Source organism: Chiloscyllium plagiosum, unplaced genomic scaffold (genome assembly GCF_037043375.1).
Source record: "Chiloscyllium plagiosum isolate Xiang-an unplaced genomic scaffold, Cpla_swu_hap1 HiC_scaffold_20, whole genome shotgun sequence".
Lineage (NCBI taxonomy): Eukaryota > Metazoa > Chordata > Chondrichthyes > Orectolobiformes > Hemiscylliidae > Chiloscyllium > Chiloscyllium plagiosum.
Genome location: NW_028270158.1, coordinates 33484190 through 33510010, shown reverse-complemented (window position 1 = coordinate 33510010; position 25821 = coordinate 33484190). Strand labels below are relative to the sequence as shown.

The 25821-nt window shown below is 43.6% G+C and overlaps 1 protein-coding gene across 3 annotated transcripts in view; it reads right to left on the bottom strand.

The window, feature by feature from the left end:
• The window catches only part of LOC122560707 (interleukin-21 receptor-like), a 62865-nt gene extending 55958 nt beyond the window's left edge, over positions 1-6907 (bottom strand). Inside the window, exons 1-3 of one of the 3 annotated variants that reach the window (XM_043711653.2) lie at positions 6126-6907; positions 3870-3951; positions 566-674 (exon numbers count right to left, since the gene is read on the bottom strand). In XM_043711653.2, coding sequence (XP_043567588.1) covers positions 566-674; positions 3870-3939 — 179 coding nt within the window. In that variant the 5' untranslated portion in view covers positions 3940-3951; positions 6126-6907. Of the gene's footprint in view, positions 1-565; positions 681-3869; positions 3952-6125 lie in introns of all 3 variants that reach the window. The other 2 variants (XM_043711652.2, XM_087997795.1) reach the window with 2 other exon arrangements.
• Positions 6908-25821: the final 18914 nt, after the last annotated feature.

Sequence of the window (25821 nt, the reverse complement as noted above, 5' to 3'; positions counted from 1 at the left end):
ATCAGGAAGAACAGGTTCAAACCCTACCTGCTCCAGAGGTGTGTAATAACATCTCTGAATAAATTACTTAGGAAAAATAGGTTAAATAGAAATAAAACTAGTGATGGGGCTATTGTGGCTCAATAATAATGTCATTACCTCTGATCTAGGAGACATGGGTTCAAGCCCCAACTGCTGCAGAGATGTGTGATAACAGTTTTGAAAGGCTACTTAAGAGGGAAAAGTATCCAACAGCCAGTGATGCAAGAACAAATGCTGTAACAGCCAGCGGAGTAAAAGTATGCGAGGCAGCAATGAATTACAAAAGTGTAATTAACGTGACAGCAAGTGACCATAACAAGAAGCAACGCAAGTGTGTGCCATCTGACAGTGAGTGGTGTGTAAAAGAATGAGCGAATGGGAGTGAATGGGAGTGAATGATATAACAATGAATTATGTAATGGTGATGGAAGAGGGAGTGAGCTATCAGTATGTAATGTGTAAGATTTCTTTGCTGCTTAATTTATTATTTGTTCCACTACACCAAAGATGTGACTGCTGTGAGAGGGAATAGTTCTATACTTACGATACTGCAGTAAGATGGTATGAAACTCGAGGCTCAAGTGGGACTGGAACTTTCCAGATGCATGTTATGTGCTCCAAGTAGTCAGTGAAACAGGTTAGACCACCACAACCTGTAGCTTGGAAGGAATGATTGGAAGAAGTTATTATTAGGGACTTAGTTTCCATTCACCTCTGAATTTATTAACTCTTATTGGGATACAGATTCCCCCTTCCATTAATACCTCAGATGTTAAGGATCCATTGTTATTTGTAAGAGTTTGTTATGCATATGATAGCTGCTGCATTTGCCAACATGACAGCACCCCCTGCAAAAAATAACTCATTGTGTTTGAGAGACCCAAGAAGATAAGGGGTTTATTTATGCAAATAAAATATTTCATACAAATTGACTTTTCTCTGTAACTGTCATAAGCAGCACATGAACCAATTGTTTAAATATCTTCTACAATTATAGGGCTCAAGTGCTGGCATCCATCTCCCACACTGAACAGTGCTCTCCCAAGCAGGAAACTTGGTCTTCAGCCATGACTAACGTGTATTATTATTATCCTGTTAAGTTCATCATTCCCCTATTTGTATGGAAGATGATTTACTGGAAGCTCCTACAGTGTCAGGGTCATAACATTTTACAGCACAGAAAGAGGCCATTCAACCCATATCTGTACTGAATCTCTGAAATACATATCCAATTATTCCCATTGATTTGTCTTTTCCCCAGTTAGCCCATTACACCTGTGATGGCTCTTTGAAAATGAATACTTTAACAATATTTCCTCACTTTTTCATACCACGCCTGTTCAGATAACCTAGGATCCTTCATGCTTTAGAAAAACTGACTTATTACCTATCCTAGGTAAAGACAAGGACTGCAGATGCTGGAAACCAGATTCTAGAGTAGAATGGTGCTGGAAAATCACACCAGTTCAGGCAGCATCTGAGGAGCAGGAAAATCGACGTTTCAGGCAAAAGCCCTTCATCAGGATTACCTGTCCTCCCAATGTTATAAATGTATGTACCTGACCCCAGCATTCTTTGCTTTTTTAGAGTTTTAGCATCTGATAAATCTTTCATCTTATTTACATTTCACAGTGCATTAAATTTTATGTGCCTTCTATATTTCCTATCAAACATTTATCCCTCTACTAATGTTAATCAAACATGATCTGGTCCATTATCTCATTGCCAATATGGGAGTTTTGTGTGAAAATTGGTTGTTGTGATTGCCTGCAAAACAATGATGAATACATTTCAAAAGTACCTAATTGGCTGTGAAGTGCTTTGGGATATGTTGAAAATTTAAATAATGCTGTATAAGTGCAAAATATTTATTTCTTTATCTATCTCATCTTCAGTTAACTATATTCTTTATTCTTCTGCAACTGTTGGCTTCATTGAATACCCACTATAGCCCAAGTCCAGATCATTTACTTATACTGAGATGAGCAATCAACCTAACATGGACCTTTGAGCAACACTGTTATTTATATCTTCCAGTCTGAAAAACATTAACTACTATTATTTAATGTCCTCAAATTTACATCCTACCCTCGTTGCTTAAATTCCTTCTATAATATTATACAACTTGTTTTTAACATGTGTCCAAGGTGATATATCAAACATCTTTCCCCATATAATTCCATCTCACAAACACACTCTTCATACCCCTCAACCATACCTGTTGATCTTCTTCTTATATCCCTTAACTCTGATGGTCACCTTATTTTCATAACCACAATCTCATCCTCAACTTTCTGAAGAAATGAAGAGACAAATAATCTTTTGACCTAACTTGCTTCTTCAATAACCTATACTGATTGTTTTTTTCTGTTGCATTAAAATGTCCCCAGACTTTCTTAATTCAAACCCTGTAATGCAGTGAATAAATAAATGAAGTGATTTAGAGGCTGAAGTACAATTGACAGGTCAGTATTGCTTATATATAAAACAGCAAATATAAAGAATGAGCCATCGGCTGGAATCTAATTGAGAAATTTGGTAGTTTATATATAGCAAACTGCCTAACCAGTTGTGAGTTAATGGTGGGAATATAATCAAGGAGTTCAGTAATTTCTCTATAGAATAATAGATACCCAAAAGTGAGTTACAGACTGGAATATAATCAAATAATTTGGGGACGGGATACAGAATTGAATATTAAATGATATCCAAGAATGGGTTAAGGGTGAATAGAAGGGCTTGTGTGATTTTCACAGAGCAGCACATTCCCAGGAATGAAGTACAAACTGAATTTATTTTGGAGAGGTTTGGGAGTTTGGGCGACAGATAACCAGGAATGAGTTCTCGACTGGAATAAGATTGAATTGAAGTGTTTATGTATAGAGTAATTAATTCCCAAAGTGAATTAAAGTTGGCACTGTGATTGGGGTGGTGTTGGGCTTTACATTTAGAATAATAACTAGATGAATCCAGTTGAGTGGTTTGACAGGGGTTTGTGAAGGATAGTGTATCAGAATGAGGCTCACAGTACATTCTTAATAGGGAGTTGGATAAGCTGTGTGTAGGTGATAATAGAACTAATACGTATGAATGGAACAGGCTAAGGTGAATGATGGTAAAACTGGTATCTAAGAATGGGCACAGTATATTCTATTCAGAATATTAACCACTATTGTTTGTTTAAAACACGATTGCTGAGTATTATTGACTGAAGCGCATTAAACAGAGTAAAAATATGATTGTTTTCAATTGGAGCACAAACAGTGGTGCATCTTTTCATTGGTGTGATGAATATAATGCTGATGGTAGAGTTAATACATTTTGTTCTTGCAAAAACCATTGACCTAGCGGTAACAGAAGGCAAGATTCCAAAAATTGCAGTAGTTTGATTGTTAATTGTATATATTAAGGTTATGTGAATACAGGAGGTCATTCACTGGATTTAAAGAGATAGTTCTGTCATTGAAATGAGTTGTAAGATTATGATCTATACATTTGTAATGTTTAACTTTCTGAATAAATCTAAAACTATGTAAGGATTGGCTTTAGGTCTCTTCCTTCAACTGTTGTCAGAGATGTTTAAGAATTGCATCCACAGTGTATTGATTTTATTTCCCTCAGAGGTTTAAAGTTAGTTACCACTCTATCCTCTCCCACCAATATGTTTGTGGGCCTCCTAGAGCGCTGCTCAGACTCCTATATGTTTCAGACAAGAACAGCCCCATAATTGGGAAGATCCAATCACATTATTGCCATGAGCACTTCTCATGGATCCATTAAGATCTACCCACCAGTGACAGGATAGCACAAAGGAAATTCAACCCAAAATGATATTTGTCTAAACTTACTGCAGTGTGACCATTTACACAGGAGAAGGAAGGGGACTAAGGCCAGCAGGGTACTCCAGGGACAGCTCATTATGGGGACTTCCTGTGGAGAAAAAGCACAACATTTAATACCAGGGTCATCTGCTTGTGAATTACAAATCAGTCACAACACCAAATCATCAGGCAATAATTAATGATCATAAAATGACACACACACACACACACAAGATGATTGTCAAGCAGCAATGAGGCAGCAGTACTTGGAGTCTTGAAGAGAACATAAGATTTGCAGACATAATAATAGAAGGATATGATTTTGAATGTGAGTTACATAGAATGGAGAGAGGTGAGGGTAAAGTTTATGGAGGATGCAAGGCTGTGTACATTAACAGACTAATACAGTGATGTGTAATAGAGAGTGGGACAAGCTATTTGTGGAACTAGTATGGGTGAAATGAACAGGCTATATGAATTTTGTAAAACTGATGTCTAACAGTGGGATGTGCTCAGTGTAATAATGCTGGAGGAGCTGGTATCTAAGAATGGAACAGTCTGTGTGTGTAGTTGACAGGGAGTTGATATCTGGGAATGAGATAGGTTGTATGTGTATATAATGGAAGTGGAACAAGCTGTGTGTTTGTAATGAAGGAATTGGAACAAATGGATGGAACTCATTACTCTGGACGTTTAGGTTTACTGACAATGTCTGCCAGCTCTAATAAGATTGCCTATCATTGACATTAATCTTTCTTATAAACTACCTAAACACAGCACAATATAGAATTCATAGCTAAGTAATTATTATTGCCGAGTCGTATGAACATTTCAGACAGTGGCTCTTTCACTGCTGATTACTTAACTTTGATTAAATTTGGAGTAAAGTATTTGAAAGCTTGGTCTAGAGTAGCAGTGGGACTGGGGAGTTAGGTATGACAATGGTAGCTGTCAGGATTTCTCAGTATTGGTAGTTGAGCCAATCTTAGGTTTGATTTGGTTTCACCCTCTGTTCAGAAGGGTTTGCAGCTCATTTCGTATTGCTGCTGTCTTTGAATTAAAAGCTTAGTGTTTGAATCTTAATCCAGCACTGGTTAGCCTTGATGTTTTAATAGGTTGATAGTCAGCCTATTAATCCTTCCAAAACTCCTCAATATTATCCAAACGGGGAAAATATGTGTGACTATAGCAAATAAATAACTCCCCCAACTTATGACAGTGGAAGAAGCTATCTGTGGCCTTTGCTATTTCTCCAACCTATGGACAATAATAGTCGAACAATGGTGTTGGGAACGATTCGGCGTGCAAGTTGCTCACAGATGAAATCTGCCAATTTAAGCAAATGGCAATCTGCTCTCCAATGTCGAACAGTGGGTTGCTGGAAAAGAACAGCTGATCATCCGAGGAGCAGGAGAATCGACCTTTCGAGCATAAACTCTTCATTAGGAATGAGGGGGCACCTAGTAATACAACCTCATCCTCTCTCGGAGACTGTTCCAAAAAAAAAACCTCCCAGGTCGTCGGTGCACAAAGTGCATACCACTATAGCCAGAACAGTCACTGATGTTTGTTCCCGCACGGGGAAAGGCCTTTCGGGCTATCGTATCGGCGCCTGGCATTAAGCATCTATTCTAATTCCATTTTACTGCACTTGGCCCGCAACTGTGTAAGCTATGGCGATTCTCGGGTTTATTTAAAGAAATAAACTTTCTCCTTAAAGAAACCAAAGCAAATTAATCTCCTTCCCTGACCTCCAGTGCGATTCTATCCACTCTCCCAGTTTTCCCAGGATCCCACTGGGGCTCTGAACTGAACATTTGTGTACATTTATGACTCAGTCGATTCGGCGGTAATGTGTCAGTTTGAAGTTCTCTGGTCTGGCTCACTTTTAGAGTCGCCGTCAGGGAATTCAACTTGGTGTCAACACAACCTGCCCTTACTGAATTACCTATGGATCTTCGCCAATTTTGTTGGTGTCACTCACTCATCCTTCATTCGGGGAAATAAAATAAAAATTCCAATCGGCTTTGTTGGTATCGGAAATTGAGACGTTTTTTTGTACAGAAAAATCTTTTGTACCATTGCTGATGAAAACATGACAAGGCTCATGTTTACATAGCAGTCTGTAATAACTCAGCTGGTCGGATCAAGGGAGTGAAAGCAGGAATTACGGAAGCTTTTGAAAGCAAAACCACGGCGATCTCTGGCCAGCAGCCTTGGTCTCTGCGGTGAAGGGGCCGACTGGAAATTACAGCCACATTCCAGTTCCTCGGAAACACTTACCAGATTCCGAATCCGTCGTCAGCTGCCAGTGAGTCAACAAAAGGGTGCCTCACTTTCCAAGTCCGTTTTTTGGCGGCAGTTTGCAATTCCAGAGGCATCTGCACGGCTCGCTCGAAGCTCCAGTTGTGTGTCGCTGATGCTGAATGGCCATAATCTCCTTCGGCCAAGAGTGAGAGCAAGGGGACTGGTCAGGTGCCAGCATGAGCAGAGGAGAGCAGCTGAAGCCCTTGCCTTTACATTTCACACTGTACACTACAGTACGAACATGGAACATTGAATTCGTTCTTACAGATCATTGACGTCACCTGTCATTAGATTGATCAAAGGTCAGGATGTGGTTAAAGGTTTAAACATGAGAAGCGGAGTGTCACAGGCCAGCTCATGTCATCATCATCTTCATTATGAGTGCAAGGCAATGGGCTGAAAGGGTTGGATTTTATATGCTGCGGCGCTTCAAAGATTGTCACTGTTACATTTTAGCCTTCCAGTGAGAGTTTTACTGGAACCACACTTCCTTGATTCTATACTGAAAACATGGGAGTGATCTGGCTAAAACATTGGTACCGTTTCCATTTTTGTTACATCTTTCAGAAAAAAACTGCAAGGAGCCTCACCCAAGTTGAGCTGTTAGTGCCACTCTGGGGACCTGATAGGGTAGCCAAGCTGCGCACAGCATGATCCCACAAGCGCTGCCAACCTGAAGAACGATTTTGTTGATAGTGGGTATTAATTGAGGGAGGACGGGATGGACACTTTAATGCCGCCAATCTGAACAAGCCGTTGACACACAGGCTTAATGAAACCACCAACTGCACCTAACGACCCCTCCCCCACAAGGAAGCTTGCACTGAGAAGATGTTTAACCTTCTCCATGTTGTAACTGTGGTGCAGTGAGTTAAAACAAGAACTGTTGCACCTGGTGAAAACAAGAAGCAACAAAATAACTTGTTGCATTGGGCAATGAAGGATGATTCCAGTAATGTTTACAGTAATGTTTACAGTAATGTTTACAGTAATACTCAAAACTCGATCCACGGCGGAGCTTGTTGAATCCAATGAGACCTGCCCCTCACTGAAGGCGCTGTCCGACAACTTGAATGTGAAAGACCCAGTAGGAACTTCACCCATTCCGCCTCCTTCCTCACTCATTCCCCCCTCCCCACCTCCCCTCCATCAGCATGTGCACCGCACAGTGCAATGGGACCCAGGAAAGTCCCTCCTGGTTAAATGATCTTAGTCCAGATGGCAAGAAGGGAGGAGGAGGAACTTTCACTGAATGTGTATCTCTGGCCCAGGGAAAATGGGAAAGAATCAAAATCCGTCCACCCGTTCCTAACTATTCACCCCCAACAGAAACTGTGTTGGTTGGGGTGGTATAATGGTTGTGACTGTGACCAGTAATCCAGGGAATTTACATTCTCAAACCCGCCATGGCAGTTTGATTATATAGATTCAGTGATTACGAAGTTTCATAAAATAAACAGTGACTTAATCCTGTCCTTTCGGCCTACGTAATGACGTTAGTCCTAAGGCAATGTGGTCAATTCTTAACTGCCCTCATGTTATGTTCTAGCTAAGTCACTCACTTTGTGTTGGGGTAACGAGATATCAGTATTAACCAACAGCCCACATCCAACATTGAGGGTGAGGTGAAGGATTGAGGGTGGCTGTGCCTGAGGAAGAGGGCAGAGGGAGCAGCAGGAACACTGTTGGCCTTGTATACTGTAGTGCAGCTGGCCAACTTCGTTAGATACAGCTGCACTAATTCTGCACCGACACACACACACACTGCAGCTCTTTGCACAGCTTCTCATTGAAGAACTGTAAGATGTTCAGCACCGATAGCTCGAGAACTCACTCGTCTTTGCAAAACCGCAGCAACACAAAAAATAAGCCCACACAAGTCCTAATTATAGTTTTAGAAAGTCAGATGGAAAGACACAATCAGAGCCAGTATTCTAGGGGATTGCAGGACGGGGGAAAGCCAATCAACGTGAGAACAAGTTAAAATGGTTTATCATCTATTAATGGAACAGACAAGACCATCTGGTAACGGCAGTGCAGTCGTTCATGTCACTAACAAACACGGACTCCAACTGTTCCCCCATCGCCTCTCTCGAAACCCCCGCTCCATATTGACAAAGGGTATCAGTGGGTGTTTCTGTCCTTGGACCCCCTGCATGGACAGTTTTGTTTAGTCAGAACTAACCGTGAGTGATCGAGGGAAACCTTCACAGGTGGGTCCTCCGCCAGACATGATGGCTAGTTGCAGGACCAATGTCATTTCCCCCCACGAACAATGGGGAGGTTCAGTAAGTAAACTGGGTGGATCCCGGGGTAAAAACAATGACTGCAGATGCTGGAAACCAGATTCTGGATCAGTGGTGCTGGAAGAGCACAGCAGTTCAGGCAGTATCCAAGGAGCAGCGAAATCGACGTTTCGGGCAAAAGCCCCGGCATGTCCGTATTCTCCTTTGACAGTCCACACATGAATGCAAGAGGTTATAATCAATAAGTTCTTAGATAACACAAAAATGGGGCTGTAAATAGCTAAGAGGAAAGTCTTAGAATACAGGACAATGTGGATGGAGTGGTCGGATAAGCTGAACCATGACAAATTGAATGTAACCCTGAAAAGTGTAATGTGATGTATGTTTGGAGAAAGTAACAAGTTCAGGAAGTAGGTGATGAATGCTAAGACGTAGGGAGGGTCAGAGGAATCTTGATGCGCACGTCGGTCGACCCTTGAAGGCAAAGGATAGCTAAGCAAGGTGGTTAAGAAGCTTTCTGGAAACAGCTTTATGAATCAAGACATTGAATACACTTACAAGGAGGTTATGATGGAGCTCTATAAAACATTATTAGGCCATTGTGTGCAGTTCTGGTTACTACACGTTTGGAAGGATATAATTGCACGACAGGGGGTTGCACCAGAGATTCACCAGGATACAAACAGAAACATAGAAACTAGGAGTAGGTTCGGGCTAGGCTATTCAGCCATTTGTGTCTGCTTCCTATTCATTCGGGCCATTGCTGATTATTCAATTCAACAGACTGTTCCTGCTTTCCCCCAATATTGTTTTATCCCTTTCGTCCCAAGTGCTATATCCAACTCCTTCTTGAAATCATACAATGCTTTAGCCTCAGATTTCAGAGGCTCAACACTCTCTGGGTAAGGAAATTTCTCTTCATCTCATAACTGGTTTATCCCTTAGCCTTAGACTTCAACTCTTGCTTCTGGACCTTGCTGTCATCAGGATCAACCTTCCTGGATCTACCCTCTCTATGCGATTTGGAATTTTATAGGCTTCTAAGGGATGTTCCCTCATTCTTCAGTACTCCAGGAAATATAATCCAAATTAGATTAGATTAGATTCCCTACAGTGTAGAAACAGGCCCTTCAGCCCAACTGGTCCATACCAACCCTTCAAAGAGTAACCCACCCAGACCCATTACCCTCTGACTAATGCCCCTAACACTCTGGGCAATTTAACATGGCCAATTCACCTGACCTGCACACTTTTGGACTGTGGGAGGAAACCTGAGCACATGGAGGAAACCCACGCAGACACTGGGAGAATGTGCAAACTCCACACAGTCAGTCGCCCGAGGCTGGAATCAAATCTGGGACCCTGGTGCTGTGAGGCAGCAGTGCAAACACTGAGCCGTACATCAGTCCTGCCATCCCAGGAATTAGTCTGGTAAACCTTGCCTGTATCCTCTCTACACCAAGAACATTTTTTCTCAAATAAGGGAACCATAAATATACACAATATTCCAAGTGAGGCCTCACTGAAGCCCTGTATAATTGTAGCAAGACACCCTGTTCCTGTGGAGAAAGTGAGTACTGCAGATGCTGGAGATCAGAGTCAAGATATGGTGCTGGAAAAGCACAGCAGGAAAGGCAACATTTGAGGAGCAGGAGAATCGGGCATAAGCCCTTAATCAGGAATGAGTTTTGTGGGCAGGGGGTGCTGAGAGATAAATGGGAGGGGAATGGGGCTGGGGGGAAGGTAGCTGGGAATGCAATAGGTAGATGAAGGTGGGGGAGAAGGTCATAGGTCAGAGAGAAGGGTGTAGGTGATAGATGGGAAATGTGATGGACAGGTCAAGAGGGCAGTGCTGAGTTGGAGGCTGGGGACTGGGATAAGGGTGGGGGGAGGGGAAATGAGGAAACTGGTGAAATCCACATAAATCTGGTGTGGTCGCAGGGTCCCAATACAGATTCTTCCTCCAGGTGTTGGGTGGTTAGGTTATGCTGAAGGAGGAGGCTCAGGACCTGCATGTCCTTGGTGAAGTGGGAGGGAGAGTTGAAGTGTTCAGTCAGGGGACAGCGGGGTTAGTTGGTGCAGGTGCCCCAGAGATGTTCTCTGAAATGATCTGCAAGTCGGCGTCCTGTCTCCTCGATGTAGAGGAGACATCGGGTGCAATGGATACAGGAGATGACATTTGTGGAAGTACAGGTGAGTTTCTGTCAGATGTGGAAGGATCCTTTGGGGCCTTGGGCAGAGGTGAGGGGGGAGGTGTGGGTGCACATTTTGCACTTGTTGTGGTGGCAGGGGAAGGTGCCAGGAGGGGGGATGTGGGCTGGTGGGAAGTGAGTCTGCTTCAGGACTTGGCCCACCAGCCTACACCTGATGACATGATAAGCAAGATCATGCCTTAAAAGCTGTATCAACCTTGGAATGTGCCCAGTATCTAAGGCATAGTACATGGAGAAATGATAACTTTGAGCACAACAAAACTCACTGCCTCATCTTCAATAGTGCTAGTGTTTCGCAGACATCAACAGCTTGGGTCACTATAAAGCAAATGTTGAATGGCCAGTCACTTAAACATGTGGTTGCCAAGCAGATTTGAGCCTGAATGGTCTGAAATAAGTAGCTCACTTTAAGATCTCTGCAAGTCTCCGACCATGTTTCATGGTTCAAGTCGGAAGTGTGATGGGATAGATTTTGCTCACTGGAAGTAACAGCAACATTTTAAAACCATCTCTAACAGAGCATTTGCTTGTTTGATGTCCCAGCCACTATGGTTAATCTTCACTCTCTCCCTGACTGGTACACTATGGCTGTGATGTTTATAATCTACAGGATACAGAGCACCAACTCACCAAGTTCATCATACCTGGTTTCTAAAACTGAAAAAAAAAATCCTTCAGTACATAAGATATTTGGGCAGGAGTAGGCCCCTCAAGCCTACTCCACCATTCAATAAGATTATGGCTTTTCATGGACTCCATTTACCTGTCCACTCACCATAATGCTTAATTCCTTTACTGTTCAAAAATCTATCTATCTTTGTCCTAAAAACATTCAATAAGGTAGGCTCAATTGCTTCACTGGGCAGGGAATTCCACAGATTCACAACCCTTTGGGTGAAGACGTTCCTCTTCAACTCAATCCGAAATTTGCTCCCCCTTACTTTGAGGCTATGGTCCCTAGTTTCACCCGACAGTGGAAACAACGTCCCTGCTCCTATCTTATCTATTCCTTCATGATTTTATTTGTTTCTATAAGATTCCCCCCTCACTCTTCTCCAGTGAGAATTCTCAAATTCCAATGAGTATAGTCCTGGTCTACTCAATCGCTCCTCATAGGCTAACCCTGTTAACTCTGGAATCAATCTAGTGAACCTTCTATATTGTGTGTTCAGCAGGGGGGAAGGCAGTTTTAGTTTCATTTTGAGTTCTGAGTGGTAACAGGATGTTTTGGTTGTTTACGTGCATTTTAATTAAAATGTTTAAATCCTTGAGGTGAACAGTTCAGTGCATGAGAGAAAAAAAGGTAGAAGTAAAATTAACTGTTATTACCTAGTAACAGGAGTTCAGTAAAGCAGAACCATTCAGCACAAAGAGCAGTGCGGCAAAAAATGATTTCAGTTAGAGAGAAGGGGTCTGAAATAGCAAGAGTGCTGTGAGTAGTAGTTTCCCAAGCATTTGGGGATGGTAAACATGTCCTGAGCTGCTTAGAAGAGAGAGAGAGAGAGCAGGATAGTTTATGGAAATGGAAATTAACTGAAGGTTGGTGTCATTCCTTTGAACAGAGTGAAGGTGTTGTGCGAAATTGTCACCGAATCTCCATTTGGTCTTGCCAATATAAAGGAAATTGCATTGTGAGCAGCAAATGCTGGATTGAGTGAAGTACAAGTAAATTGCAGCTTCACCTGGAGGGCCTTGGACAGTGACGAGGGAGGAGGTGAATGTTTTCATATTAAAGTTTCTGTCCTGGTCTTGCTGCAATGTTGCAACAAAGCACAACACAAGCTCAAGGAATAACAACTCATTTTCTGCTTAGGCACTTTCCAGCTTCTCAGATTCAATATTGAAATCCACAACTGCACAGCCCAAGATGTCTACCATTTCTCTTACATTGATTCCCCCTCACCTCCCCAACAGCTTGTCTTGTTTACTTTGCTCTCAGCCAGATGACCCATTTTCACCCTTCCACACCTAATTTATATTTATTTTACATCCCATTTTTCTTCCATCTCAATTAAGAACCCCTTTGTCTTTTGCACTGAGCCTCCACACTATCTGTTCCTCTCACTCTTCTTCTGCCTCTGTCAAAAGTATAAAATCACCACTTTTCAACCCTGTTCAGTTCTGAAGAAGTCATTATCATGACTCAAACCATTAACTCTTCCTCTCTCGCCACAAATGCTACCAGACTTGTTGAGTTTCTCCAGCTTTTTCTGTGTTTATTAACACTCAACTGCTTGTAGCAAGGCAGCTTAAAGTTACTTTCACTCTTTGTTTCACTTAAATAGGATCTAAATGACCTATTTGCTGTGTAGGCAAATTGCTAATATTATGACCATATTGTAACAGGGTGAGGGAAATTTCACAGCAGATGGATGCTAAATTCTATCTTTCAGTCCAACCTTCTCTTTCTCTCTGATAGACCCTTTAATTGTCAACATTTTGCTGACCTAGCAAAGTCACAGTTCCATCCCCAGTCTATATCAAATTTTTAAAGTTTTCATCTTCTCACATTCAATATTGAAAACTGTTGTATGATCTCCCATTATTTTTCTGAGGGGGAAAGCGTATTTCGCACAATTGGGATAGCTCACACTACTTACCACTGCACCCTGCAGACTCGCTTACATCTGAGTTCATCTGACACACTTCGTCTGAAAGACTTGTGTCCCCGGAGCCAGGATTAGTGTTGGGATCCTTCAGGCAGGAGCTACTTGCAGTTTGACAATATTTATATTTTGGTTGTCAACACACATGAGGAAATCATGTGAAAGAAATAAAATAAATTCTTCCTTGGTTTCTTTGAAGTAAAACCTCTCACTTCTGCTTTGGTTGAGGCATTGGTGGAGACTCAGAGAGTGAAACTGTGTTTTTTCCTCTTTTCAAATCCAAACATTTTAAAATTCTGTGTACAAAGGGGAGCTTCACTTTAGCTGCTCTGACCAGTTGGAGGAACCTTGGATTTGTTTAGCCTCCTGAACACCTCTTTTACTGGTCCAGTAACTTCAAAACCCCACCATTTCTTTCCCACTTCCCTGAATGTGGTATGTTTCACATGTCAACTGCCAGATGTAGAGTCATTGAGTCATACAGTATGGAAACACATCCTTCAGTCCAATCAGTCCATGTTGACCGTAATCGCAAACTAAATTAGTCCCATCTGCCTGCACTTGGCCATATCCCTCCAAATCTTTCATGTGCACGAACTTATCCAAATGTTTTGTAACCATACCTGCATCCATCACTTTCTCTGGCAGTTCATTCCAAACACAAACCACTCTCTGTGTAAAACATTTGCCACTCATGTTCTTTTCATAACACTCTCCTCTCATAAATAATATAAACATATTAAAAATATGCCCCCTGGTTTTGAACTCTCCCACCCTAGAGAAAAGACCTTTTTCATTCACCTTATCTTTGCCCCTCATGATTTTATAAATTTCCATAAGGTGACCTCTCAACCTGCTACACATCAGTGAAAAATGTTTCAGTCTATTTTTATAATCAAACCCTCCATTCCTGGCAACATCCTGGTAAATCTTTTTTGAACCCTCTCCAGTTTAATAATATCCTTTCTATAACAGGGGGACCAGAACTGCACACAGTACTCCAGAAGAGTCCTCACCAACATCCTGTGCAATCTCAACATCATGTCCCCACTCCTATACTCAAAGGCCTGAGCATTCAAGCCTTGCTTCTCCAAATGTATGTAAATCCTATCTATCAGAATCACCTCCAACAACGTACCATCAATGTCAGACTCACAGGTAAATTATTCCCGGGCTTCTCTTACAGCGTTTCTTTAACAATGGCACAACATTAGCCCCCCTCCAGTGCTCTGGTATTTCACCCATGTTTACAGATGATGCAAATATTTCTGCAAGGGCCCCATAATTTCCTCCCTAACATCCCATAATGTCCTGGGATAAACTTGATCAGGTCCTGGAGATTCATCTACCTTTAAATTTTCTAGCACTTCCTCTTTTGTAATGTGAACTATAATATTTATTTCCCTTTATCCTCTAGCTGCCATTTCATTCTCAACAGGAAAAGCTGACATGAAAAATCATGAAAATTCAACACAAAGGCAACCTCAATGATCTTTAAGGGATCCTAATCTCTATTTAGATGCTTTCTTCCTCTTCTTGTATTTGTAGAATCTTTCTGGATTATCTTTAACCTTATCTACCAAGGCCATTTTATTTCTCTTCTTTGCCTTTCTGATTTCTATCTTAAGAATGCCCCTATACACTTTATAGTCTTCAAGAGATTCAGTTGATCCCTATTGTCTATATCAAATATATGGTTCATTTTTATTCTTGATTGGAACTTCAATATTTTTATTCATCCATTGTTCCCTAATCTTATCAGCTTTGCCTTTCACTCTAACAGGAACAATGCTTCTGTACTCTCGTTATCACACTTTTGAAGGCCTCTACTCCAATCAACTTTTGAAAATTCTTGTTTCATACCCTTAAAATTATGACATCCATGGACAAACATTGGGCAAAGTTTTACTGTGTGACAGAAGTGTGAAGAGAGGGGGGTGTTGGACAATCTGTCCACTGATGTCTTCCTGACACTGACCAATTTTGCCCAATGCAAACAGAAAAATGGATCAGTGGCTGCCAAATCACCAGCAGGTTGGTAATAATATCCTCAAACAGCCAGTTGTCAGGAGGTTTATTGCAAAATTGAAGTAATTGTAAATTGAGGGAAGCATTCCAGCGATTGGAGCTATAACTGGTGTAATGGAAGATGGTTGGAATTGTTGGAGACCAATCATCTCAGCTCCAGGATTTCACTGCTAGTCTTTCTCAGGGTAGTGTCCATGCCCATACAACTTCACCTACTTTATCAATGCAACACAAGATGAGAAATGGGTGCCTTTTCTGATCAATGCATAATGTTAAACACCATTCACATTTCCTTACATACTAAAGCAATTTATGTCCATGTGTAGCAAGAATTAGATGCACAAATACAAATGGGAGAGAATATAAATATCTTCCCTTTGAGGATTTTACTATTGCTGAATGTCTCACCATAAACATCCTGGGATTGCCACTGACCAGAAATTTAAAAGGACTTTCTTTTTATTTGGTTTGAGATGTGGTTGAAAATTTTGGGCCTCAAACAATGCAAGGAGAGGAGAAAAAGCAACAAACCTGAGAGATTCACAGCATGAGGAGGGGAGAGAGTGACCAGACTTTAGGAATTCACGCAGGATGGAGTGGAGAGAGAGAGAGCACTCAGACTCTGGGGCCTCAAACAGTATGAGGAGAGGAGAAGGGTTATTTTTAAAATTTCTAAAATTCATTCTCTGGATATAGCTTCATTGACTGGTCCAGCATTTAGGAGGAGAAAGTGAGGTCTGCAGACGCTGGAGATCAAAGCTGAAACTTTATTGCTGGAACAGCACAGCAGGTCAGGCAGCATCTAGGGAACAGAAGATTCGACGTTTCGGGCACATGCCCTTCTTCAGGAATGAGCAGAGAGTGTTCAGCAGGAGAAGATAAAAGGTAGGGAGGAGGGACTTGGAGGAGGGGCGTTGGAAATGTGATAGGTGGAAAGAGGTCAAGGTGAGGGTGATAGGTCGGAGTAGGGTGGAGGCGGAGAGGTCAAGAAGAAGACTGCAGGTCAGGAAGGCGGTGCCGGGCTGGAGGGATTCGGCTGAGACAAGGTGGGGGGAGGGGGGATGAAGAAACTGGTGAAGTCCAAGTTCATCCCCTGTGGTTGGAGGGTTCCCAGTCGGAAGATAAGACGCTCCTCCTCCGACCGTCGCGTTGTTGTGGTTTGGCGGTGGATGAGTCCAATGACCTGCATATCCTCGGTGGAGTGGGAGGGGGAGTTGAAATGCTGTGCTACAGGGTGATTGGGTTGGTTCGTCCGGGTGGCCCAGAGGTGCTCTCTGAATCGCTCCGCAAGTAGGCGGCCTGTCTCCCCAATATAGAGGAGGCCACACCGGCTGCAGCGGATGCAGTAGATAATGTGGGTGGAGGTGCAGGTGAATCTGTGGCGGATATGGAAGTTTCCTTTGGGGCCTTGGAGAGAAGTGAGGGGGGAGGTGTGGGCGCAAGTGTTGCACCTCCTGCGGTTGCAAGGGAAGGTGCCGGGAGTGGAGGTTGGGTTGGTGGGGGGTATGGATCTGACAAGGGAGTCGCGGAGGGAGTGGTCTCTACGGAAAGCTGATAGAGGAGGGGAGGGAAATATATCCTTGGTGGTGGGGTCCGTTTGGAGGTGGCGGAAGTGACGGCGGATGATGCGCTGTACATGGAGATTGGTGGGGTGGTAGGTGAGGACCAGTGGGGTTCTGTCCTGGTGGCGGTTGGAGGGGCGGGGCTCAAGGGCGGAGGAGCGGGAAGTGGAGGAGATGCGGTGGAGGGCATCGTCGATCACGTCGGGGGGGAAATTGCGGTCCTTGAAGAAGGAGGCCGTCTGTGTTGTGCGTATTTTGAACTGGTCCTCCTGGGAGCAGATGCGGCGGAGACGAAGGAATTGGGAGAATGGGATGGCGTTTTTACAGGGGGCGGGGTGGGAGGAGGTGTAGTCCAGGTAGCTGTGGGAGTCGGTCGGTTTGTAGTAGATGTCCGTGTTGATTCGGTCGTCTGAGATAGAAACAGAAAGGTCTAGGAAGGGGAGGGAGGAGTCCGAGACTGTCCAGGTGAATTTGAGGTCGGGGTGGAAGGTGTTAGTGTAGTGGATGAACTGTTCAACCTCCTCGTGGGAGCACGAGGTAGCGCCGATACAGTCATCAATGTAGCGGAGGAAAAGATGGGGGGTGGGGCCAGTGTAGTTGCGGAAGATGGATTGTTCCACATACCCTACGAAGAGGCAGGCATAGCTGGGGCCCATGCGGGTGCCCATGGCTACTCCTTTTGTTTGGAGAAAGTGGGAGGATTGGAAAGAAAAGTTGTTCAGGGTGAGGACCAGTTCAGTCAGTCGAAGGAGGGTGTCGGTGGAAGGGTACTGGGTGGTACGGCGGGAAAGGAAGAAGCGGAGTGCTTTGAGTCCTTCGTGATGGGGGATGGAGGTGTACAGGGACTGGATGTCCATGGTGAAGATGAGGCGTTGGGGACCGGGGAAGCGGAAATCCTGGAGGAGGTGGAGGGCGTGGGTGGTGTCACGGACGTAGGTGGGGAGTTCTTGGACTAGTGGGGACAGGACCGTGTCGAGGTAGGAGGAGATGAGTTCGGTGGGGCAGGTCCAGCATTTACACTGTGTGGCTTAGCTACCCTTAGTACTTCCTCCAATAGAGTTCAGCATGGAAGACTGCTGACTCATCAGCAGAAGGGGGATTGTTGTGGGGAAGTGGTGCATGTCAATCAAGTGTTATCCACTATCTAATCTGTATTGGATTGCCACTTGAAAATTCAAAGTGTGATATTGTAAGAAAACAGGTAAATGGAATTTATTAATAATTGTAAAAGAACACTAGAAAGGAACAGTGATATCACAACAAAGTTGCAAGTTGTTTCATTGGTGCATATCAACTACAAAGGATTTATCTAGATTAATTCACGACTTTAAGAGAGGTATATAAATAATTGGATTATAGAAAATGTAGCAGTTTTACATATGTACTTTGGATGTGCAGGCAAAATAGCTGATTGGTAAGTGAAGGTGAGCAATTCTACTTTCTCGTCTCTTGTTTGTAGTAAATAGTTCAAAAGGACGGAGAGAGGACATTCTTGAGGGTTCGTCCACTGAGTCTATGGGAGTAGCACTGAGAAGTAATGTTGATAGTATTGCACTATAGGCCCCTCAGTAGTCAGCAGGAGATTGAGGAGCAAACATGTCAGGAAATTGCAGATATCTGCAAGAATAACATGGCTATAATAGTAGGGGATTTTAACTTTCCTAACATCAACTGTGACTGCAATAATGTTAAGAGCTTGGATGGAGTGACATTTGTTGAATGTGTTCAGGAAGAAATTTTCATGCAGTTTGGAGAAAAGGGGCAAAGCTTGACCTCCTCTTGGAAAACAAGGCAGGACAAGTGACAGAAATGTTAGTGGGGGACCAGTAACCATAATTCTAGTAGTTTTAAAATAACTCTGGAAAAGAATAAGTCTAGTCCATAAGTTGAAATTCTAAACTGGGGCAAGGCCAATTTGGATGGTCTTAGCCAGGAGCTTTGAAAAGTTGACTGGGGGAAGCTGTTTGCAGGCAAGGGGATGCCTGGTAAGTGGGAGGCTTTCAAAAGTTAATGCGTTAATGAGGGTTCGTGGCCAGCATGTTCCTGTTAAAGTAAAGTGTAAAGCTGGCAGGAGTAGGGAACCCTGGATGACTAGATTTATTGAAGCCCTGGTCAAGAAAAAGAAGGAGGCATATAATATCTATATGCAGCTGGGTTCAAGTGAATTCCTTGAGGAGTACACTTAAGAGAGAAATCAGGAAGGCTAAAAGGCTTTGGCAGATAAGGTAAAGGAGAATCCAAAGAGATTCTACAAGTACATGAAGGGCAAAAGAGTAATAAGGAGAGTAGGGCTTTTTAAAGATCAACAAGGTCGTCAATGTGAGGAACATAAGAGATGGGTGAGACTCTAAATGGTATTTCTCATTGGTATTTACCATTCAGAAAGACATGGATACTAGGGAACTTGGGGAAATAAATAGTTATTTGGGAAGGCAATGGCTTAGTGGTATTGTCACTGGACTGTTAATCCAGAGACCCAGGTAATATTCTGGGGACTTAAGTTCAAATCCTGCTCTGGCAGATGGTGGAATTAAGAGTCTAATGATGACATGAATCCATTGTCAATTGTTGGGTAAAACCATCTGGTTCACTAATGTCTCTTAGGGAAGGGAACTGCGATCCTTACCTGGTCTGGCCTACATGTGACTCCAGACCTATAGCAATGTGATTGACTCTTAAATGCCCTCTGGGCAATTCAGGATGGGTAATAAATACTACCCAGTCAGTGACGCCCTCATCCCATGAATGAATGAAGTTATGTCTTGAAGAGAGTCCACATTACAGAAGAGGAGGTGCTGGAAGTTTTAAAATGCATTAAGGTAGATAGTTCCCCAGGACCTGATGAAGTATATACAGGGATATTGTGTGAGGCTAGGGAGGAAATTGTGGGCTCCCAGTAGAGATATCTGTGTCATCGACACGGGTGAAGTGCCCAAAGGTTGGAGGGTGGCTAATGTTGTGCCATTATTTAAGAAAGGTTGTAGGGAGATACCTGGGAACTACAGATGAGTGAGCCTAATGTCTATGATGGGTAAATTGCTAGAGGGATTTCTGAGCGACAGGATCTACAGGTATTTGGAAAGGCAAGGACTTATTTGGGATAGTCAGCATGGATTTGTGCATGGGAAATCGTGTCTACGAATTTAATTGAGTTTTTTAAAGGAATGACCAAGAAAGTAGATGAGGGCAGTGCAGTAGTCATTGTTTACATGAACTTTAGCAAAGCCTTTGACAAGGTACAGCATGGTAGTTTCTTGAATAAGGTTAAATTTCACAGGATCCGGGAAAAGCGAGCCAATTGGATATAAAATTGGCTTGATGGTAGAAGACAGATGGTGGTGGTATAGAGGGTTGTTTTTCAGACTGGAGGCCTGTGACCAGAGGTGTGTTACTGCGATGGCTGGACCAACTGTTATTTGTCATTTATATAAATAATTTGGATGATAATTTAGGAGGTATAGTTAATAAGTTTGCAGATGATACCAAGATTGGTGGTATCATGGACAGTGAAAAAGGTTACCTGGGAATACAGTGAGATCTTGATCAAGTGGACCAGTGGGCTAAGGAATGGCAGATGAAGTTTAATTTAGATAAATGTGAGGTGTTGTATTTTGATAGGTCAAACCAGGGCAGGACTTACACAGTCAATGGTAGGGCCCTGGGAAGTGTAATAGAACACAGAGATCTAGGGGTGCGGGTTCGTAACTCCTTAAAAGTGGAGTCACAGGTAGACAGGACGGTGAAGAAGGCTTTCAGCATGCTAGCTTTCATTGGCCACAGCATTGAGTGGGACATATTGTTGCAGCTGCACAAGACGTTGGTAAGGCCACATTTGGAGTACTGTGTGCAGTTCTGGTTGCCCTACTATAGAAAGGGTATTATTAAAATAGAAAACATACAGAAAGGATTTGCTAGCATGCTACCAGGATTGGAAGGTTTGAGTTATAAGGAGAGGCTGGATAAGCTGAGCCTTTTGTCCCTGGAGCACAGGAGGTTTATAGACCTTATAAAGGTCTATAAAATCATGAGAAGCATAGATAAGGTAGATAGACAACAGCTTTTCCCCATGGTAGGGGAGCCTAAAACTAGAGGGCAGAGATTTAAGGTGAGGGAGGAGAGATACAAAAGGGTCCAGAGGGGCAATCTTTCACACAGAACTTGGAACATAGAACATAGGACAATACAGTGCAGAACAGGCCCTTCGGCCCTCAATGTTGCGCCGACCTGTGAACTATTTTCAGCTTGACCCCTACATTATCCCAAAATCATCCATGTGCTTATCTATGGATTGTTTAAATCTCCCTAATGTGGCTGAGTTGACGCCCTTACCACTCTCTGCGTAAAGAAAAGGGGGGTGAGTGCCTGGAATGGGTTGCTAGAGGTACTGGTAGACCCAAGTACAATTTCAACATTTAAATATATTTAAGAAACATTTGGACAGGTACATGGATTGGATAAGTATGGAGGGATGACCAAACACAGGCAATTGGGACTATATTAATTGTGAAAACTGGGTGAATGGACAAGTTGGGCCAAAGGGTCTGTTTCCATGCTGTAACCGTCTGAGAGTAAACTTGAGGCATAGTAAGGCAGCTTGGCTGGGTGCAATACCCATTCTACGGCTTTTGATGAGTTGTGGCTGCTTCACATGGCCTCGAGAAAAACACATACAGCAAAGGTTACCAGCTGCAGAAACTTGAACTTCGGGTCTCGGAATTCGAGCAATGGCCCGAGTCATTGTGGTGCATCCACATAGCTGGCAACTGTTTAAGAAAGTGGTCACATCACAGGATTAGGAACATGCAGGCAGGGAGCAAATGGGTGACTGCCAGGCTAGCGAGGCAGGAGCCCTCTGAGTGCATCCCAGTCACTTATCCATTTTGGATCGTGATAAGGGTTAATGGTTCCTCGGAAGAATATAACCACAGCCAGATTAATGGCACCATGAGACCCTCAGCTATGGATGGAAGGGGGCTGGGGAAGAGTAGAAGGGCAATAATATTAGGAGATCTGACAGTTAGGAGGACAGATTAGTACTTATTTGGTTGTAGATCTGACTGTGGCATGTTCTGTTACTTTCCTGATGTCAGCAGGTGAAAGTCGGTACTGCAGCTGCTGGAGATTAGAGTCAAGGTTAGAGTGGTGCTGGAAAAGCACAGCAGGTCAGGCAGCTTCCGAGGAGCAGAAAAATAGACGTTTCAGGCAAAAGCCCTTCATCAGAGATTCCTGCTGTGCTTCTCCGGCACTACTCAAATCTTGACTCTTTCCTGACGTCAATGTCAAGGATATCACCAAAGAGCTGCAGAATAGTCATTTAGGAGACAGTGAACAGTCAGAGTTTAAGGTCCACACTATTACAACATGGGTAGAATGAGGGATGAGTTCCTAAAGAAAAAGTTTAGGGAGTTGGAAAGACATTGAAAAGCATGACCCGTGCTCATGGATATAGAAATAAGAAGATTGAATGAATGAACAACTGACTGAAGAAATGATGTAGGAGGAAAGATTTAGATAGATGGGTCATTGGGACTGGTCCTGAAGTAAATAGGACCTATAAAAACAAGGCAAGTTATACTTTAGCGGGACTGGGACTAATAACAAGATCTGGTGAGAGAAATAGTGTTCATCCATCGTACATGAACATACACAGACACAGAAACACAAAACATATCCATGAACACACAGACACATGAAACAGACATGAACATACAGCTACACAGACACATTAAAATCTATAGGCTGGAGACCTGGGCAGAGAAATGGCAGAAAGAGTGTAATCTGGACAAATGTAGGGTGATGCATTTGGAAGATCTAATGCAGGAGGGAAATATATGGTGAATAGCAGAAACGTAGTAGCATCAACATACAGAGGAGTCTAGTCATACAGGTTCGCAATTTGATGAAAGTGGCAACACAAGCAGATAAGGTGATCAAGAAAGCACGTGGTATACTGTACATGCCTTCATCAGTGGGACACAGTATAAACATGGGCAAGTCATATTGCATTTGTATAGAACTTCAGTTAGGCCACATTTGGAATATTGTGTATAGTTCTATTTGCTGCACTATTTGAAGGATGTGGAGGCTTTGAAAAGGATGCAGAGAGGCTTTACCAGGATGTTGCCTGGTTTGGAGGGTATTAGCTATGAGGAGAGATTGGACAAACTTGGTTTATTTCCACTTGAACGTTGAAGGATGACATTCAAGGTAAAAGGGGGTAAGTTTAAAGGAGATGTGAGAGGCAAGTTTTTTGGGTGATAAATGTCTGGAGTGCACTGCCAGAAGATGTGGTGGTGGCAGACACATTGGAAACGTTAAGAGGTATCTTGGCAGATGTATGAATAGGCAGGAAACAGGGATGTAAAAACAATGACTGCAGATGCTGGAAACCAGATTCTGGATCAGTGGTGCTGGAAGAGCACAGCAATTCAGGCAGCATCCGAGGACAGGCAAAATCGACGTTTCGGGCAAAAGCCCTTCATCAGGAATAAAGGCAGAGAGCCTGAAGCGTGGAGAGATAAGCTAGAGGAGGGTGGGGGTGGGAGAGAGTGGCATAGAGTACAATAGGTCAGTGGGGAAGGAGATGAAGGTGATAGGTCAGGGAGGAGAGGGTGGAGTGGATAGGTGGAAAAGGAGCTGGGCAGGTCGGACAAGTCCGGACAGGTCAGGGGATCGAGTTTCTGGAGGTTAGAAGCTAGGATGAGGTGGGGGAAGGGGAAATGAGGAAACTGTTAAAATCCACATTGATGCCCTGGGGTTGAAGTGTTCCGAGGCGGAAGATGAGGCGTTCTTCCTCCAGGCGTCTGGTGGTGAGGGAGCGGCGGTGGAGGAGGCCCAGCACCTCCATATCCTCGGCAGAGTGGGAGGGGGAGTTGAAATGTTGAGCCACTGGGCGATGTGGTTGATTGGTGCGGGTGTCTCGGAGATGTTCCCTAAAGCGCTCTGCTAGGAGGCGTCCAGTCTCCCCAATGTAGAGGAGACCGCATCGGGAGCGATCTCCTCTACATTGGGGAGACTGGACGCCTCCTAGCAGAGCGCTTTAGGAAACAGGGATACCGACCATCGAGGCAAAATGTCTTTGGTTTAGAAAGGCTTCAAGGCGTGTCATTGCTGTACTGTTTTTTATATACACACGCACAAAACACGAATCGTTACAAAACAAGGACTCGTATCAACGACTGGTCTGACTTTGAATTCACAAAGTAAAGCTTACTGAGTGCCCTCATCTGAAGTAAATGGGTTAGATCCATCTGCTTTGTGGACACACAATACAGCGCGCCTTTGTATTTGGGAAAATATCGAATGTTTGTTGAAAGATTAATCGGGCTGGTGAATCAGCTCAGACCTTTCAGTGTTTTTTGTATATCTGTGCGTGGGCAACTGTTCAAACTGAGTCACACTCAGAGTCCCTGCCTCCGCGCTTCACACCCGCACTGACGCTGTTCAATGGCTACGCATTGCCTTCCCTCGGCACTGGAAAGGGGTTTCTTGCGGTGCAGAACACCAATCCTGTACGGTGAGGACACTGTTTCAGAAACTGCAACCCAACCCAACTCTAAAACACGGAACAGATTGGCGACAAGAGAACTCCGGTATGCGCGTGTGCGGTCGCTTCCTTTGGAAATACACTACACAATACGGGCAAAGTTACAACTCACACAACACCAGGTTATAGTCCAACAGGTTTAATTGGAAGCACTAGCTTTCGGAGCGCTGCTCCTTCATCAGGTGGTTCATCAGGTGACAACTACCTGGTGAAGGAGCAGCGCTCTGAAAGCTAGTGCTTCCAATTAAACTTGTTGGACTATAACTTGGTGTTGTGTAATTTGTAACTTTGTACACCCCAGTTCAACACCGGCATCTCCAAATCATTACAATATGGGCACAGTTGTGTTCCCTGAAATGGGTGCTGCCCCTTCCGGCTGAGTTATCTCAAAATCAAACTGCCATTGTCCCTCCCCACACCAGGGCCTGCGCAAGGACATGCTGCAGGATTGCGGATAACACTGGACTAGTAATTAATGCAGTGGTCTAGACTCATCCTCTAAATCTAGGGGTGCGGGTCACAATCCATCATGGTAACTGGGGCAACTTGAATTCAATTAATTAAATCTGGAATTAAACATCATGTTTCAGTGACGGTGCCACGAAGTTATCATTTATAAAACACTTGCAATTCACTAACATCCTTTAGGAAAGGAAACCTGCAGTCATTCTCTGGAGATCAGCTCACTCTCAAACTCAGCTCACTGAATCTGGTGCTCTCGATGTGATCTTCTTAACACCAATGAGACACAATGTAGACTAGGTGACCATCTTCGCCGGGCGCGAAACAGCCAGTCTGACTTCCCGGTCACCACCTATTTCAATTCCCCCTCTGACATGTCCATCCTTGGCTTCCTCCCTTGCCACAGAGAATCAGACTGCAAATTGGAGGGACAACACCTCATCTGCCTGGGCAGGCTACAGCCCAGAGAACTCAACAGTGAGGTCTCCAATTTCAAATCACCTCACTTCCCTTCCCTGACCCCCTTTCCAGCCCTGTCTCCTCCCTTCCCTTCCATTCCACCAACTAAAAGTTCCTTCCAGCTACCAATTGGGTTCATCCCTCCCATTGACCAACAAGGTTTTATCCACCATCTGTGTTCACCTATCACTATCTCATCCTTCTGCTACTTGCCCCAACCCCCACCCCTCTCTCTCTCTTTACCTGTAGCTCCTCCACCCCTACACCTCGTCCGGAAGAAGGTTTATATCTAAAACATTGACTTCTCCACTTACTGCCTGGCGAGCTGTGTTCTTCCAGCCTCCTGTTTGTTTACTCTCTGCGGGTCAGCTCACTCTCTCTAGAGGTTGGCTCACTCTCTGGAGGTCAGCTCTTTTGTCCATGTTTAGACCAAGACTGTAGTGATGTCTAAAGCCAAATGACAATGGCGGAACAAAAATTGAGAATCAGGGAGCAGATTTTTCCTGGAGTTACTGTTTGATATCTTCCATCACTCAAACTTTAGATGGGC